The following is an 18,121-nucleotide window of genomic DNA, read 5'->3' as shown; positions in this document are numbered from 1 at the left end:
CTGAAGAGGCTCTGAGGGACTGCTTTGACTCAACTGTGTGGGAAGAACTGTGTGTTTCTCATGGGGGGGACATTGACAGTTTAACAGGATGCACAACTGACTATATAAACTTCTGTGTTGAGAACACTGTACCTACCAGGACTGTGCGGTGTTTTTCTAACAGCAAACCCTGGATTAATCCTGAAATAAAGGCTCTCCTTAAGGAGAAAAAGAGGGCCTTTAGGTCAGGAAACAGTGCAGAGGGAGCTGAGGAAGAAGATCAGAGAGGGGAAGAACAGCTACAGGAGGAAGATGGAGGTCCGGCTGCAGCAGAGTAACATCAGTGGAGTCTGGAAAAGCCTTAAAACCATCTCAGGGCAGAGGACACCAGACTCCCAGGCTGCTGGGGATCAGGCGTGGGTGAACGACCTGAACCTATTCTTCAATAGGTTTGACCAGACACCCACCCCTCCCCCGACCCAGTCATCTCTGCTGCCCCCCACCACCTCTTCCATCCCCCATTTCCTGCCCCATTCTCACCTCTACCTCCCTTTCTTCTGCATTCAGCTTGCAGACACCCCCCACTGACATTCACCCACCTCCCCCACCTGACACTTAGCCCCCCTGCTCCAATCTGTCCCTCTCCACTATCCAGGTGAGGAACGAACTGAGGAAGATGAAGGTGAAGAAGGCCACAGGTCCAGATGGGATCAGCTCCAGGCTCCTCAAGTCCTGTGCAGACCAGCTGTGCAGGATTGTGGAGTACTTCTTCAACATGAGCCTGAAGCTGGGAAAAGTGCCACTGCTCTGGAAAACCTCCTGCGTGGTACCAGTACCAAAGATCCCTCACCCTAAGGACTTCAACAGCTACAGACCAGTTGCTCTCACCATCATCTTCCTCCTGGACAGATCACTGTCTCACCTGGAAAAGCCTGGAAGCACTGTGAGGATCATGTTCTTTGATTTCTCCAGTGCTTTCAACACCATACAGCCTGTACTTTTGGGGGACAAGCTGGAGCTCACAGGGGTGGACCAACACCTCACGACCTGGATCCTTGATTACCTCACCAACCGGCCACAGTATGTGAGGACTCGGGACTGTGTGTCGGACACAGTTTTCTGCAGTACGGGGGCCCCACAGGGAACAGTCCTGGCCCCTTTCCTGTTCACCCTGTACACTGCAGATTTCTCGCACCAAACACCCCACAGCCATCTACAAAAGTTCTCTGACGACTCTGCTATCGTCGGCCTCATCAGGGACGGGGACGACAGAGCCTACAGAGAACTTATTCAGGACTTCGTAGACTGGTACCAGCGGAACCACCTCCAGCTCAACGCCGGGAAGACCAAAGACCTGGTGGTGGATTTCCGCAGGCGCAAACAACCCTGCACACAGGTGAACATCCAGGGAACGGACATTGAGATGGTGACGTCTTACAAGTACCTGGGAGTTCACCTGAACAATAAACTGGACTAGACTGATCACACTGCAGCAGCATACAAGAAAGGTCAGAGCAGACTCCATCTGCTGAGGAAGCTCAGGTCCTTTGGAGTGCAGGGGGCACTCCTGACAACTTTCTATGACTCTGTGGTGGCATCAGCCATTTTCTATGGTGTAGTCTGCTGGAGCAGCAGCATCTCAGCAGCAGATAGGAAGAGACTTACCAAGAAGGCCAGCTCCATCCTGGGATGCCCTCTTGACCCAGTGCAGGTGGTGGGAGACAGCAGGATGATGGACAAGCTGTCATCGCTGCTGGTGAAGGAGTCCCACCCCCTGCAGGTCACTATCACCGCACTGGTCAGCTCCTTCAGCGACAGGCTGATACACCCCAAGTGTGCGAAAGAGAGGTATTGCAGGTCCTTCCTTACTGCTGCTATTAGACTGTACAACCAGCACTGCTCCCAGTAGACCTCACATGTGCACTGTGCAATAAAAAAAACTCTACACATATCCACATACATTTTGGTTTGCACTAATTGGACAATTTTTAATACCCATATTTATTATTTATTATTTGTAAATAAAAATACCAAACTGTTTATACTTACACTGTTCATATTATAAATACCATGTCATATTGTAAATACTAAGTTCATATTGTAAATACTATGTATATACAAGTTAATTCTATTTCTTATCTTCTTATTATATTGTTTATTTTTTACTTTTTATTATTGTTGAGTGTAATACTGTCCTTTGGCTGCTGTGACAAAGAAATTTCCCCATTTGTGGGACAAATAAAGGAATTCTGATTCTGATTCTGAAAACTGCATAACAGATTTACCCCAATAGGGCGAGCTGTATCCTTTTAAAGGACAGCAAAGGACCACACAGGGTTTCATACAAAAAAAAAAAAAAATCTCACAACAGAATGGCACCTGAACTGTATCACAGAAACAACATAGCACATGTTTGTATCACAGAAAACAAGTAAATGAAATCTCCTCACTCTCTGTTGTTCTCCATTTTGCTGCGACCACGCTACGATGTGATGACGTATGTACAAGAGGTAGCCGTGCTCAGGCCCAGTTGCAGCCGGAGTAATGTGAGAGCAGGGCAGCAGGGGACTCGGAAGGAGGGACAATCGTGCTCTGGCACGGTACGGAGCGATTGGGCCAAGTGTGAGTGCACCCTTATACAGCTCTTTGATGCATGTAAAACATCTGAAAAGTTACAAAGCCAAAAGTCCATGTCAAAGGGAGTTATTTTCTCCGATATAAAATACTGCTCCTGAGCTGCCTGAAACTCTTTTGTAGTCCAGCCCTTCCTCGATTACTGGTCTCTGTCACGACACGTCACTGCACTACCTCCAGATAGGTGCCCATCCTCCACATAGGGGACCACTGAAACCTAGTCACCTACCTCACTGTCTGCTGTTGTTATAAGATCTGGGGCAATGTTGGACTAATGTTGTAATATTGAGGGACAGTCAACAGAAACATATACATGATAAGATAAGCCTTAGCTGAAGCCAACTAAATAACAAGAGTACAGATGTTTCTCCTTTCAGAGGATGCTGCCGCTGAGGCATTAAAGGTGCTGCGACATGGCAGAAAAGGGGGGACTTTTATTGTATCCATGATGTATATTATTTCAGACGCGCTGATTTATTTCCTCATTGTACAGACAAAACAAAATACAGACAAAAACAGTAATAACAACTGTGTGCGCAGCTGACAAATCTAACAAGGCACTGAATAAAGAAGGCTACGCTTGGTGGAGCTGGGGATCAAACCTCCAGTGCTGCGATCTGTGGACAAGCGACTGTACAGAGCCATCCACACCAAAATCAATAACTAGGCTATAACAATAACAATGTTAACAGCGGCACCATGAACGCGCTGCACAACTGTGTCAGCAGCTTAGGAAAATGAATATTGATGGATAACATGGATATTGATGACCTTAAAATTGCGTTTACAAAACATGTACACATTCAAATGACCTCTTAGTGTTTGTGTACTATAATGACCGAAATAAAAAATAAATAAAATGAAAAAATATGGCAACAATCATTTTATTAAAATCACAGTATCCCAAATTGTCCCAAATAATTATTCATTCTAATATATCAAAAGGTATTATTTTCTATAGGTTTACTAACTACTACTAAAATCATGCATACACTGCAGAATACAAGGAATCTGATCTAGCCTGATTCTGCACTCTACAGTATTCACATTCCATCAGCCCATAACGGTACGTGAACAACAGCTACCAACAGGACACTCATTAAGGTGAGTGACAGCACCTTTGATGCCACACACACTGAATTCTTCTGCCTTCCTACTTTTTTCAAGTTTTTTTTTTACTTTTCACAATACAGTCCACATTCCATTTACATTCCACAATTTACACTTCTCACATAGAAATTAAACATGAAAATGTAGAAAACCATCTCCTTTTTTTCTTTTTCAGGTAACCCTAACCCGTATTTCAGCAATAGCACTGGGAAACCTTGGGTCCTGGCATTCATGTGGATGCCACTTGACATACACCGCACATCCGAACACCGTTGTGGACAACGTACACCCCCTCATGGCAACGACACTTCCTGATGGCCCCCCCAGAAGTACAGTGCGCCCTGACACACAACACAAAAACTGCTCAGGAATGGCTTGAGGGGTTCCGGTGACGTCACCATCCTGAATGGCAGCCTAAAGTAACAGCTCCCTCGCGAAAATAGTTATTTTGCCCCTTTAGACCGTCAAATACCAGATCTTCAGATATTACTTGAACAGACAAGAGGGGCAAGAATGGGGAAGACGCGTGCAAACAAAGAAATCACCGCCGCAGAAACTGCAAATGCAGAAAATTCGGAGAACAGCTCTCCTACGAAGGGACAAGATGGCGAAGCTAATGCTAACCCAGCTCTTTCAAGTGCCGCCGCAAGTCTGGCAGAAGTTTTGGAGGAGATTCGGGACTTCCGAAAAGACACAAAAGAACAACTGAACGATATTAAATCAGAGATTACCAGCGTTAACCAAAAAATAGCGGAGGCAGAGGTGCGAATTGAAAAAGTGGAAGACCGCGTTCAAAACCTGGAGCAGGTGCTGAATAAGGTGATAAAAGTCATGCACCAGCAAGAAAACAAGCTACTCGACCATGAAGGAAGATCCCGACGGGAGAATCTAAGGATATATAATGTTCCTGAAGGAGCCGAGGGATCGTCTATGATGGACTTTGTGGAAAAACTACTGCGGGACACGCTGGGGATAAACCCTACCGCGGAGCTCGACATCGAGAGGGCGCATCGGGCGCTGGCACCAAGACCCACCGGAGACAGACAAGACAAACCGCGGTCAATAATAGTCAAATTCCTCCGCTATAAGGTTAAAGAAGAGATTCTACGCAGAGCTTGGGAAAAGAAGAAGGTTTTCCTGAACGGGAGGCTAATATACTTTGACCAGGATTACCCTCCAGCAGTCCTGCAGAAGAGGAAGGAATACGCAGAGGCGAAGCGGGTGTTAAAGCAGAAAAATATCCGCTTCCACACTCCGTTCCCGGCTAAACTACGAGTGTTTTATGAGGATGGAACACGTCTATATCAGACAGCGGAGGAGGCGACCACAGACATGAAGGACAGAGGGCTACCAGTCAGCGTGATTACACCGAAGGAGAGCCTGGCTGAGCAGCTGTCCCGCACCGCCTGGGAAGCAGCGGGAGGACCGATCCGGCGAGGGACAGGTGAGGAGCGAGAGAAAAACATCAGAGAGAGACTGCGAGCCTTCAGAAGACAGGTCACACCCTCTTCAGAGGAGTCATAAGTACTGACTGACTTCTAAAGTGAGGTAAAACTAAACAGAACTTAAAATATGCGGTGTTACGCCCACCTCAAAATATTTGCATATACCCCAGTTGGGTGAGAATATATATATATAAGCGAGGGATGCATAAGGACACACTTTCTGTGTAATGAACAGAGACCTTTTTCCTCCTCTCTCCAAGTGCCATGGTGAGGGCCCTCAGCCCACAGGTGGGAGAGGCTTTCCCTCACAGCTAGACGTTCTTTCTAGCTCAGCCCAGGGTCATCTATTAGAGACCCCAGCCTTGGAATCACAGTTCTATTTCTTTACCTGTTACCTATGTTTGATGTTCTTGTTTGTTCAGGGAGTAGATCTACTAAGTCCTACTTTGTTTATTTTGTTGACACACAGTGAATACGCATGGCTAGTGACAAAGTAAAATTTATTTCTTTTAATGTCAATGGGCTGTTAAACCCAATTAAACGTAGCAAAATCCTATCTAAAGTGAGAGCAGAACAAGCCCATATAGTCTACTTACAGGAGACCCACCTGACAGATAAGGAGCACGTAAAATTAAAGAGAATGGGCTTCACTAATTTGTTCTTTTCTTCATACAAATCAGGACATAGGAGAGGAGTTGCAATCCTCATTTCAAGCAAACTAAATTTTGAAAAAGTATCCGAAATGGGTGATAAAGAGGGCAGATTTATTTTAGTAAAAGGAAAGATAGATGGGAATCCAATCACCCTTTTGAATGTTTATGCCCCCCCAGGGAGTGATATTAGTTTCTTCCAAAGAATCACTAATATTATGGTAATAGAAACAGAAGGCCTTCTGATTTGTGGAGGGGATTTAAATATACATTTACAGCCCAAGTTAGACTCGTCTAGTAGGAAAACTCACGATATGAAATCCCTATATAAGAAGGTAAATACACTTCTTGAGGAGGTAGGCTTAATCGACATATGGCGAGACCTTTTCCCTAACAGAAGGGATTACACTCACTATTCTGCTCCTCACTCTCTCTATACAAGGATAGATTATTTTATAACATTTGGCAAGGATAAAGATAAAATACATACTTGTGGAATTGGGACGATAGATCTAAGTGACCATGCACCAATATACTTATCCATTGATTTTAACCTACGGTTAAAAAATAATACATGGAAATTGAACTCAAGCCTGTTAAATGATCCATCCTTTAAGGCACAAATTAAATCAGAAATTAGTCTCTTCTTAGAGCTCAATGATACTGGAGAGGTCTCACCTCCCATATTATGGGATACTTTGAAGGCTGTACTAAGAGGGAAAATTATAGCAATATCCTCATTCAAGAAAAGAAATAGGAATAGAAAATTAGAGGACTTAAAAAACAAACTAAAGGAACTAGAAAGGAAACATAAAATGGATTTGGCACAGGATACACTAGGAGAAATTAAAAACATCAGGAACGAAATTAATAATCTAGCCACACAAGAAATCAAGAAAAATTTAATGTTTCTGAAACAGAGACACTATGAAAGTGGCTCTAAATCTACGAAAATACTAGCGTGGAAACTGAAAAAAAAGATAGCGGAAAATACAATTCATAAAATTAGGGACCCAAGAACAAAAGTGATAAAAAATAAATTAAATGAAATTCAGGAAGCTTTCGAAGTATTTTATAAAACCCTATATTCCGAAGTCCCTGGTGGGACTGTAACTCAGATTGACAGCTTCCTGAATTCCCTAGACCTACCCACTCTAGATGAAGAACAAAATCAAACAATGATAGCGGACATAACTGAAGAAGAATTAAAAGCTGCAATTAGTAGGCTTAAATTAAGCAAGTCACCAGGATCTGATGGTTACACGGCAGAGTGGTATAAAGAATTTAAAAAAGAACTAATACCCGTTCTACTTCCCACATTGAACTGGGCTTTGAAAAAGGCACAAATGCCACCCAGCTGGAAGGAGGCAATAATTTCAGCCATACCAAAAGAAGGCAAGGATAAAATGGAGTGTGGATCTTTTAGGCCAATTTCTGTTCTTAATGTGGACTATAAACTTTTTACGTCTATCATGGCCAAACGATTGGAAGAGTTTCTACCAACATTGATACATAACGACCAGACAGGTTTCATACATCAACGCCAAACACAAGACAATATACGGAAGACACTACATATTATGGACCATATACAAAAAAATAAAATTAAAGCAATTGTGATAAGCGTAGACGCTGAAAAAGCCTTTGATTCCGTCAATTGGAATCTTCTCTACAGGGTATTATATAAATTCGGCTTCCATGATACGACTATTAAAACTATACAGGCACTATATAACAATCCTACCGCTAGGATTAAAATCAATGGATGTTTATCTAACAGTTTTACCCTAGAAAGGGGCACCAGACAGGGTTGTGCATGGTCACCATTACTCTTCGCATTATATTTGGAACCATTAGCTCAATTCATTAGACAAAACGAAGACATCAAGGGAATCACTATTAAAGGGAGGGAATATAAATTGGCCTGCTACGCGGATGACATTTTGATCTACCTTGGACACCCAACATACTCTTTACCTAAATTGATGCAATCATTTGAACAGTACGGCCAATTATCAGGGTACAAAATCAATATAGGTAAAACCCAGCTACTTTCATATAATTATAGCCCACCAGAAGAAATAAAAGGTAGTTACCCCCTGGCATGGCAAACAGAGTCTTTTAAATACCTAGGCATCAACCTACCAAAAGATCTTACAAAATTATTTGAACAGAATTATCTACCCATACATAAAAAAATAAAGGACGACATAGCAAGATGGAATTTAATTCCCTTCTTTAGCCTTAGCTCCAGAATTGACTCTATCAAAATGAATATATTGCCAAGATTTTTATATTTATTTCAAACCCTGCCAATAGAGATTAACCAAAATCAATTTAATGAGTGGGACAAGATGTTATCTAGGTATATATGGCAAGGTAAAAGACCAAGGGTTCGCCTAAAAACTTTACAGCTGGCTAAGCAAAAGGGAGGATGGGGCTTGCCTTGTTTCAGATATTATTATTTTGCAGCGCAGATGAGAGCAGTGATATGCTGGTGTAACCCGTCATACACTGCCCAATGGAAAAACCTTGAGGAAAAAATGTTGTCCATTCCCATTCAGGCAATTTTAGCTGATAATAATTTACAAACCCATATAAATAACATTGATAACCCATGGGTGAAATGGACCCTTAAAACATGGAAAACTATCATAAAGAAATATAAACTCGAGACCAATATTACAGCTCTTAAATGGTGTGCTTACGAGTCAGAGTTTACACCTAATAAACTGGACTCTAGATTCAAGGACTGGATAGCTAAGGGCATAACAGTCCTATGTAGTATAATGAAAGATGGAAAATTGGTCAGTTTTGAAACGCTTAAAAGGACACATTTATTAGAAAAACAAGACTTCTATCGATACCTGCAGTTACGACATTATGTTGATACGAAGATGAAAAATGTAACAAAGACAAACACACGTTTGATTGAATTGTTTATAAAAAGCTATAATTCAGAAACTAATGATAGAATTGTTTCATGTCTGTATAAGGGTCTATTGGATTTGAAATCACACTCAACTTCATATATTAAAATAAAATGGGAGAAGGAAGGAGGGATAAATATATCTGAGGAAGAATGGACGGCAATATGGAGGTATCAATGGATGTGTACCAGCTCGCAAAAGTGGAGGGAGTTCGGCTGGAAGAGCCTAATTAGGTACTTTATAACACCCTCCCAGAAGTCTCACTATGATAATAACTCTCCTGTCTGCTGGAGGAACTGTGGAAATCAAAGTGCAAACCACTACCATATTTTTTGGGACTGCTCTGTCTTGAGGGACTACTGGAGAGAAATACACAACGCCCTACAGGATATCTTCAAATGTGAAATACCCCTTGAGAGTAAGACTATGTTTTTTGGACACATACCTCAGGAATGGCCGAAAAGAGATAAACACTTAGTAAATATTTTGCTGGTGGCCTGTAAAAAGAGTATTACCAGAAAATGGTTATCAACAGAGAGCCCAACCATAAATATATGGATGGATATCACAATGGACATTTATAAAATGGAAAAGATAACAGCTTTTGTTAATCACAAATTGGAGAAATTTACATCATACTGGGATAACTGGGTCAAATATGTCACGCCTCATAGGCCGGATTTTATTTTCACAAACCAGTAGCTATGATGTATGAGAAAGATCACTCCCTACCAGTACATAGTTTTTTTTTGTTTGTTTGTTTCAATTGTTGTTGTTATGGTTGTACGTTTTTCTTCTCATAACTTGGATATAAACTAAAATACTATTTCGGCATTTAGGGCAGACAACAGATGCAAGAAGTCAGAAGCTCACATGATGTATATGCTGTGAATGTCTGTTTCTGAATGTCAATAAAAAATAAATTACAAAAAAAAAAAAAAAAAAGGAATGGCTTGAGGAACACAACAAAGAGCCCAAGACGTTAATGGGGCCTCCAATTTCCCCAGATCCCAATCTGATCGAGCATCTGTGGAACATCCTGGAACAAGTCCGGCCCATGGAGCCCCCACCCCCCAACATACAGGACCCAAAGGATCCACTGCAAACATCCAAGTGCCAGACACCACAGGACACCCCAAGAGGTCTTATGACCATGCCTTTACTATTCTGTTACTATTCTGTTTACTATGATGTAAAACATGTATCTCACCTGGCTATTAGCATGGGCGCTCCTTTAGACCACTCTTCATGGACAGTGTCATAGATCCACACATCTTTAGAGACTCCGTTCTCTGACCCTCTTCCTCCCGTCACATAAACCTTGCAACCAATGGCACATGCACTGAACTCCTTCCTGGGGCTGGGGAGGTCTGCCTTAGGTATGATCTCCTTGGCTTTGTGGTCAACCTAAAAATGGATAACACACCAACACATACAAAGAAGCGACTGCTAAGAATGCAGAGAACAGAAGGAGTTACTTGTAAAAAAATGTTTTTCACATCCACAGCAAGGCAGAGCATCGAGCAACTCTACATGTGACAAACTTTCAACAGCAAGCTGTAACTTGGAAATTTCCAGAACCCAATGAAAAACATGTAATATTACAGCCAGTGAAAAGTGGTTAAGGGCAGCCAATTTCAAACAATTATAAAGAATGAAGGAGTAATATAATATATTTGATTTTTCTATATATATGCAGTTAATATCAACACTTTCACACACAAAAGTCTCAAGGAAATTAAAATAATCCTTCCTGTAAAAACCTGCAGCACTCAATTTTTTATGCAGGACCAAATAACTTGGTAACAAATAAACAAAATTTGGTTGCAAGGAGGTGAAAACTAGCAAGAGATATTCATTTTTGAAAATGACATTCTTTCAGGTAAAAAAATACTTCCTTTTATTAATTTGATTACTGTGACCATTCAGCTACAGCTGTTTAAATGAATACATGTTGCCAAGTTTCCTAAGGGTCTCTTGGATGGTCAGGACACATTTCAACCCAATCTACTGAAAAATAAATGATTGGTGAGGCTTAGAATACATATACAAAGAATGTCAATAATGCTGAAATGTAGTTCTGAACGCCGAACTTAAAAAAATCATAACTTGAAAAGTATTTGGAGTATAGTTTTAGGATTTTGCGAGGTCCCATGAATTTAATAAGAGGTTTCAGCATGAATTTTTTCAAGAAAATCTATGATGTGAACTGGGAAGCCCTAGGTGAGTTTGTATGACCCAGCCAGATATACTGTATATCTATACTGCTTTTCTCCCATTTACCTTCAAAAACTAAAACAAACTAAAACTAATAAAACTGAACTAATAATTTCTTCCTCCAAACCAGTGGTTAAGCTAAGTTTCCTTGAGGTCAGCCTTGGTGAAAGGCAAGATCCACATATTAAACATTAAGAGACAAAGACAGACATTGTATCTCCATCCTGAGGCATTTTATTTGGGCTAGTGGTATTTAAATTACTTGAAATGCTTGAGTCCAACTTTCAAATTGATGCAACCAAGAAAAATAATGTAACTAACATTTAAAAGCCACAGATATCTTGTTTTATGAATTCCACAATTCATCTCACTTCTTCAATTCAAAGTTCTAACTGTGATTACTTAATTTTATTCAAACAAAAAGAAGGCATTAGGCCTATTTTGGCATTTAATTTGGACATCATTTTGTTTATAGTCGACAAACAATCAACAAAAATCAACACACTTGCAGTGAGCAGATCATATGGAGCGCCGTTGTTAAATGTTATGCCTATCCACTGACACTTCATGCGAGTTCCTACATTTACCAATGGCATTTTTAAAAAAGTAAAACTGTGATCCATGCTAACAAAAGTATCAGTGCAATTTAGATATGTGCAGTTCTATGTCCCATCTTCTGCATCATCACTTTTCGTAATGCAATCAGGCGGCAAAACTGTAGTGATGGGGAGTGACCCTTTCATCCTGGTTTACATTCACCCCAGAGCAAACGCTTCCACTGCCATAGACCACAAAAAGGAAACTGTAAACAAACTGGAACCCATATCCCCTGACTCTCCCAAATTCATCCTGGGAGACTTCTACCACTGCTCAGCTGACAAGTCACTGAAAGGATTTCACCAATATGTCACCTGCACCACCCGCTTGGGGAAGACTCTGGATAAATGTTATGGATCCATTCCAGATGCATATAGATCAGTTGCTCTTCCCCCCCTTGGCCTTGCTGACCACAACACCATCCTGCTGGCACCAGCCTACACCCTGGTCATTAGGAGGACAGAGAAGGTGACCAAAACATCAAGCAGTGGACCAACGACAGCATTGCAACTCTGCAGGGATGCTTCGAATCCACAGGCTGAGATAACCTTCTTGCCCCCTCCAGCAACATCAGTGAGCAAGTGGACACAGTGTCTTCATACATCTCCTTTTGTGTGGATAACATCATTCCAACCAAAAAAGTGACGATCTTCCCAAACAATAAACCCTGGATAACTAAAGAACTCGAAGTAATTCTCAATAAAAAGAAAAGAGTATTCTTCACCGGCACCAAGTCTGAAAAAAAGGAGGTTAACAAAGAGGTAAAGCGCACCATAAAATCCCAAGCTGAAGTATAAGAACAAGGTGCAGGAAAATTTTACACAAGGGAGCCTCCGCTCAGCTTGGCAGGGGATTAAGAACATGGCCACTGTGAGCACTGGTCCCTCCACCCACAGGACAATCCAGGTGGCTGGCAGCAGCCCAGCATCCCTCCCTAGCGACCTCAACTCCTTTTTTTCAAGATTCGAGACAGACAACACCACCCAGCTAGAAGCAATCATCTCCTCCCTCAAGCCTGCAGCAGCTGAACTATCCTTCAACACGGAGGAGGTGGTGAGAGCCCCCAGGAGGACCAAGGAGAACACAGCACCTGGCCCAGACAACATCAGTGGCCGTGTCCTGCGGTGCTGTGCAGAAAGGCTGGGGGGCATGTTTCAGCTCCTGTTTCAATGATTCATGGAAAGCGGCACAGTTCCCCAGCTATGGAAGCACTCCACAGTGGTCCCCATCCCCAAGAAGAGCTCAGTCAAGCTCTGAATGACCTCAGGCCTGTGGCTCTCACCTCTCTCATGATGAAGGCTAGGAGAGGGTCATAAAGAGACACATCATCACGGTAACTGACCCACTGATGGACCCTCTCCAGTTCGCGTACCGTGCAGGCAGAGGGCTTGATGATGCCAAAACACTCATCATGGACACGGTACACAAACACAGCTGATCCTGTGGATTACAGACTTCCTGACCAACAGATCACAGAGGGTGCTTGTCAATAACACCTTCTCCGATGTCTCGGTCACCTTTAGAGGCTCCCCTCAGGGCTGCATCCTCTCACCTCTACTCCACGTGCCTTTAATTGCCCCACAGTCCTTAAAGTAGCTGTAAGTAAGGCTCTTCTTTAAAAGTCTTGACTCTTGATCCAGAGGTTTTAGTTAACTATAAACTAGAACCCAACCGATTTTACGATATGGCCCTTAAATGGACTTATCACAGACATATCTGTATTGGTCACTTCTAACAAGAGCTTAACAATATTTCATATATGTGGTGAGAACGCTACACAGGATATGTTAGCAGCAGTAACTCAAGCAACATTAGATTGAAACTTAGCCTCAAACCACACAATACAAGAGTAGCATGCCTACTTTATTAATTAGGTAGTGCTTTAATGTGTGTGCATATGGTGTGAGTCAGTGGTGAGTGATGGGGATAGTCATGGGGGAGTCATGGGCTGGCTGTGGTCGCGAGACATTGGTCGCTTGGAGGCGGGGCCCACATACTTTGGCCCTACTCCTAAAAAGGTCCAGTAGTAGTGCGGCCTGGCACAACTCACTGCGGTAAAACTGGTAAAGTTCTTAACCAAGCAGCGCCGGCATAACACGGCTCCAGTGTGGCATTTCATACAGCATGCTGGTGTTGTAGAGTCAAAAGAGGCATGACAGGACACGTCATAACTTTGAAATATGTGTTTGTTTCTTTGTAGTATGATTCCATCCAGTTTCCACCTATAAATCTAAAAATGTCTCAGCACACTGTTTATAGTCAAATGGATGCTGTTATAATGTGATGCGATGGAGATAAGATAAATTTTGCTCTAAATTACATCTCATAATCAGCATCAGTAAATAGCAGACCCTGTCTGGCTCTAACTCATGGAGAGGGATGCAGTCTTCCGAGGGGAAGTTCACTGAAGACTCGGTGTAGAGGGACGACCGCGTTGACTTTTCCACATTAAATCGACACTAGTAAACAGCTGGAGCTGCCTGGCTCTCGCAGCTTGGGACAGATGCTTTTTTTGGGCAGAAGTGTGACAAAGAGTCGGTAGGACAGATAGGGTAACAGCAACATTTCCACATATAAATTTGGCTTTTTTTCCCCGCATATAAGGTGCCAAAGACACTACCTGCAACAGGTTTAAGATGGAGGTCAGAACATCAACCAGCTCTGCAGTACATGCCCTGAGGGCCCATCCAGGGATGTTATCTGGGCCTCCTGCCGTGTGAGGGATAATTCTCCCCAGGGCTTTGTGTACATCAGCTGATTGGGGGGGGGGGGGGGGGGGGGGGGGGTTGCATGCTCTGGGTGTGTGAGGGCCTCATCTGTGTGTCCCTGCTGGAGGTTTTGAAGTGGTAAAATCTGTTTAAGCTGTTCATGCAGGGAGATGATGGTGTTAGCAATCTCTGTGATGATGCCTTTATAATCTGTGATCTGTTGTACGCCTTGCCACATGCAGCTGGCATCATCAGTAGACTACTGTCTGTGCTGTTGTTTTGCCTCTTTTCAGCAGTCTGAACTTTGCGGTTTTGTAGTCCATCTCCTTGGCAGATCTAAACGCAAGAGATCGAGCATGCAGCATGTGACATACTCCATAGGCTTAAAACATTACATGGACTTCCGGTTGGACATGGAGTGGTTAAAAACTCCCTGAAAACTAGAATAACTAGAGCTAGAAATCATACTGACTGTAATGTGACCGGGAAAAAGTTGGAATGGGAAGGAAAACTCAACTCACTCAGACTAAAAACACGGCGACAGACGAAATGGAGGAACCGCTAGCTAACCGTGAAATGGAGGGAGATGGCGGCCATGAGACAACACACCTCGCTGGAAGTGAGGCGGAAATGGGCTCGGATCTAGAAATTATCAGCAAGGAGATACGGGATTTAAAAACAGAAATAAAAGATGCCCTTCGCTCATTTGGAGAAACATTGAGGAGCGACGTGAAAAAAGACTTGGATGATTTCAAACAAGATATAAACCAACAACTTGCTAAGGTCGCCACTGAACAGCAGCTACAGAGTGGCAAGATCAATGCGGCTGAGTCGTGGATTGAAAAGCTGGAGCATTGGGCACAGGAGGCTAACAACGCTCTTAATATCTCACTGAGAGAACAAAAAGCTCTTCAGGATAAGTTAACCGACTTGGAGTCCAGATCGAGGAGAAATAACCTCCGTATCTACGGAGTTACAGAGGGAGAAGCAGCCAAGTTTGTTCAAGACCTGCTCAGACGTGAACTCAACCTGCCAGACGGTTTTAATTTCCAAATTCAAAGAGCGCATCGGTCACTTGCAAAGAAGCCTGCAGACAGAGCCCAGCTGAGACCCATCATCGTGAACTTTCTGGAATTCACTACCAAAGAGAGAGTCCTGAGAGAGCTATGGAGAAAGAAAATACAACTGGGAAACAAAGTCCTGTCATTCGATCATGACTACGCGACAGACGTTGTTCAAAAGAGAAAGGAATATAATGCTGCTAAAAGAATCTTGAAGGAGAAAAGCGTCCGATTTCAGACGCCATTCACCAGGATGAGGATCCATTGGGAGACAGGATCTCGAACCTACAACAGCACTGAGGAGGTGAAGGAGGAATTGGTGAAACGCGGACTCGCAGAGAGGACACCGACACCGACAACTGTGGCGGCTGACAGGCTGGAGCCACAGCTCCGCACAGCGATGGAGTGGCAGCGCAAGGAGGGATCCCAGCGGAGCTACACAACAGCAGCGGCACGAGCCAAGGAAAAGCTGCAAGAGTTCCGAAGATTCTTTGATTAAGAACAGAGAATATACAAAGAAGCAAAACCGGTAGGAATGTTCTGATATAGCCTGTGTTTTTAGTTGTCAGAATAATGGTTAACCTGCTATTCCTATGCTAAAAGAAAAGCGACAACCGGAGGTCTGGGTTACTTAATTTTCTTTTTCAAAGTTCTAACGTTGGACTCATTTAGAATGACTAAAACCCTCACTGTAGGTCCTGTCATTACTAAGTTAGGCCCCTCTTTATTTAAGAGGGTTTTCCCTAGATCCACCAATGGGATCAGATGGCATTAAACAATGCCCCCCAAAGATAGTGTCTATGCATACCCGAAAGGGACTTTAGTCCAGACCCTTTTTCTCTGTATCGTGAGAATAGAGAATTTGTGGGTAGGGTGAGAGCCTTTTTTTTCTCCCCTTCAGCCCTTGCCCCCCAAAAATGTTTGTGCACGTCACCTGGTATATCTTGTCACACATGAAGGTCTGGCCTCCCAGGATAAGCAGTGTGTGTCCTGCCTTACGTGGTCTAGCACAGGAACTTGTTACTATACCATCATTCTGAAGGATTTTCTTCTTACACTGCATGGCTTCTTCTACTATTGACCTGCAGAAAAGAGTTAAAACAATCAGAATACCAATAAATACAGAGGCAAATGATGAATAAATAAAGACATTCTGCCAGTTGAAATGGTTCCTGCACCTCCGAGCAGAACACAGTATAAATACACAGTACACATTCACAGTACACAGTATAAATACAGACTGCAGCTTGTTCTTCATGTTCAGCTGTTTGTTAAACAGGAAACAGATGCAGTGCAGTTTTTTTTAAAGTTTTTACATTAACCTAAAGATTCCACTGGATACATGTCTGTTGTGTTCCGGCTGCAGTACGGTTTTGCTCCGTCATCCGGCAACTCCCACCGGCTGCGTTTTGAGTCCGCCACGGCGCAGCACTGCTGAACAGCTGGAGTTACAAGACTGAGGAGTTCCCGCAATAATTACATAATCACGCACGACCGCAGTTATAGGTATGTGTTATAAACACAACAACACGAAGTGTTCCCAACTGAAGGATTAGAAGAAGCGCTTGTATTTGTCTCTTTGAGTGTTTTATTTTGAAAATTAACCGGATGTTGTTTTGGTGTGTGACTTCCTGTCTGGTCTGCGCTGAATTTAGCCAAAAATTAATAATAGGGATATCAGCAGGTTCATCACATCCTGCCATTTCCAATGTAAAATTGCGAGAATGAAACAGGAACTGAACCCACACAAACCGCAAAACTAGACAGCAAAGCAGATGCAGATCCAGCTGTTAGAGTTTCTCCGGAGATCAGCCTTTGAATAAAAGTGATCATCCAGCAACTGTCTGCTGTCCGCTTTAAATTTATTTAAACTGGTAAAAAGCACAGACAGGAGGTTAAATAATACAGTCAGAATAATTGCAAAAGAAATATTATCTTTATTATCTTTCTTTTAACCTATCCGTAAATCAAGTTAATCACAGTCTAATTTCCAAGTGTAGGACTAAACTAGATTCCCTTTAAGTTTTTACTCATGTAAATGTCTTTACTGATTACACTGCAGACACGTTTGCTTTTAACACAGTTGTGATGTGTGGATCACAGTTATATCCATGGACACCGTGGAAAATCTGTGGATTTGGCGGTCCAGGGAAAAAACAAGAAACACTCATGGGTTGCTCGTGGGTAAAATAATACAGTCCCCTCCAAAACTATTGGAACAGCGAGGCCAATTCCTTTATTTTTGCTGTACACTGAAAACATTTGGGTTTGACATCAAAAGATGAATATGAGATAAGAGATCAGCATTTCAGCTTTTAATTCCAGGTATTTACATCTAGATCTGTTACACAACTTACAAGATAGCATAATTTGTAAATGGAACACCAAATTTTTAGGTGAGCAAAAGTATAGGAACAGATAGACTAAAAATAGATTAGAGTGAATAATACTTAATATTTAGTTGCAAATCCTTTGTTTGCAATAACTGCATCAAGCCTGCGACCCACTGATATCACCAGACTTTTGCATTCTTCTTTTGTGATGCTTTTCCAGGCTTTCACCACAGCCTCTTTCAGTTGTTTTTTGTTTCGGGAGGTTTCTCCCTTCAGTCTCCTCTTTAGCAGGTAAAATGCATGCTCAATAGGGTTTAAGTCTGGAGATTGACTTGGCCAGTCTAAAACCTTCCACTTCTTTCCCCTGATGAACTCCTTGGTTGTTTTGGTAGTGTGTTTTGGGTTGTTGTCTTGCTGCATGATGAAGGATCTCCCGATCAGTTTGGTTCCATGTCTC

The 18,121-nt window shown here is 42.6% G+C and overlaps 1 protein-coding gene across 1 annotated transcript in view; it reads right to left on the bottom strand.

Moving 5' to 3' along the window:
• Nucleotides 1–18,121, bottom strand: part of enc2 (ectodermal-neural cortex 2) — a 39,222-nt gene that overhangs the window by 15,252 nt on the left and 5,849 nt on the right. Inside the window, exons 6-7 of the mRNA XM_073471958.1 lie at nucleotides 16,266–16,413; nucleotides 9,959–10,155 (exon numbers count right to left, since the gene is read on the bottom strand). Coding sequence (XP_073328059.1) covers nucleotides 9,959–10,155; nucleotides 16,266–16,413 — 345 coding nt within the window. The remainder of the gene's footprint in view (nucleotides 1–9,958; nucleotides 10,156–16,265; nucleotides 16,414–18,121) is intronic.

The sequence above is a fragment of the Pagrus major genome, chromosome 8, assembly GCF_040436345.1.
Source record: "Pagrus major chromosome 8, Pma_NU_1.0".
NCBI classification, from domain to species: domain Eukaryota; kingdom Metazoa; phylum Chordata; class Actinopteri; order Spariformes; family Sparidae; genus Pagrus; species Pagrus major.
This window is presented reverse-complemented; position numbering and strand designations above follow the sequence as displayed.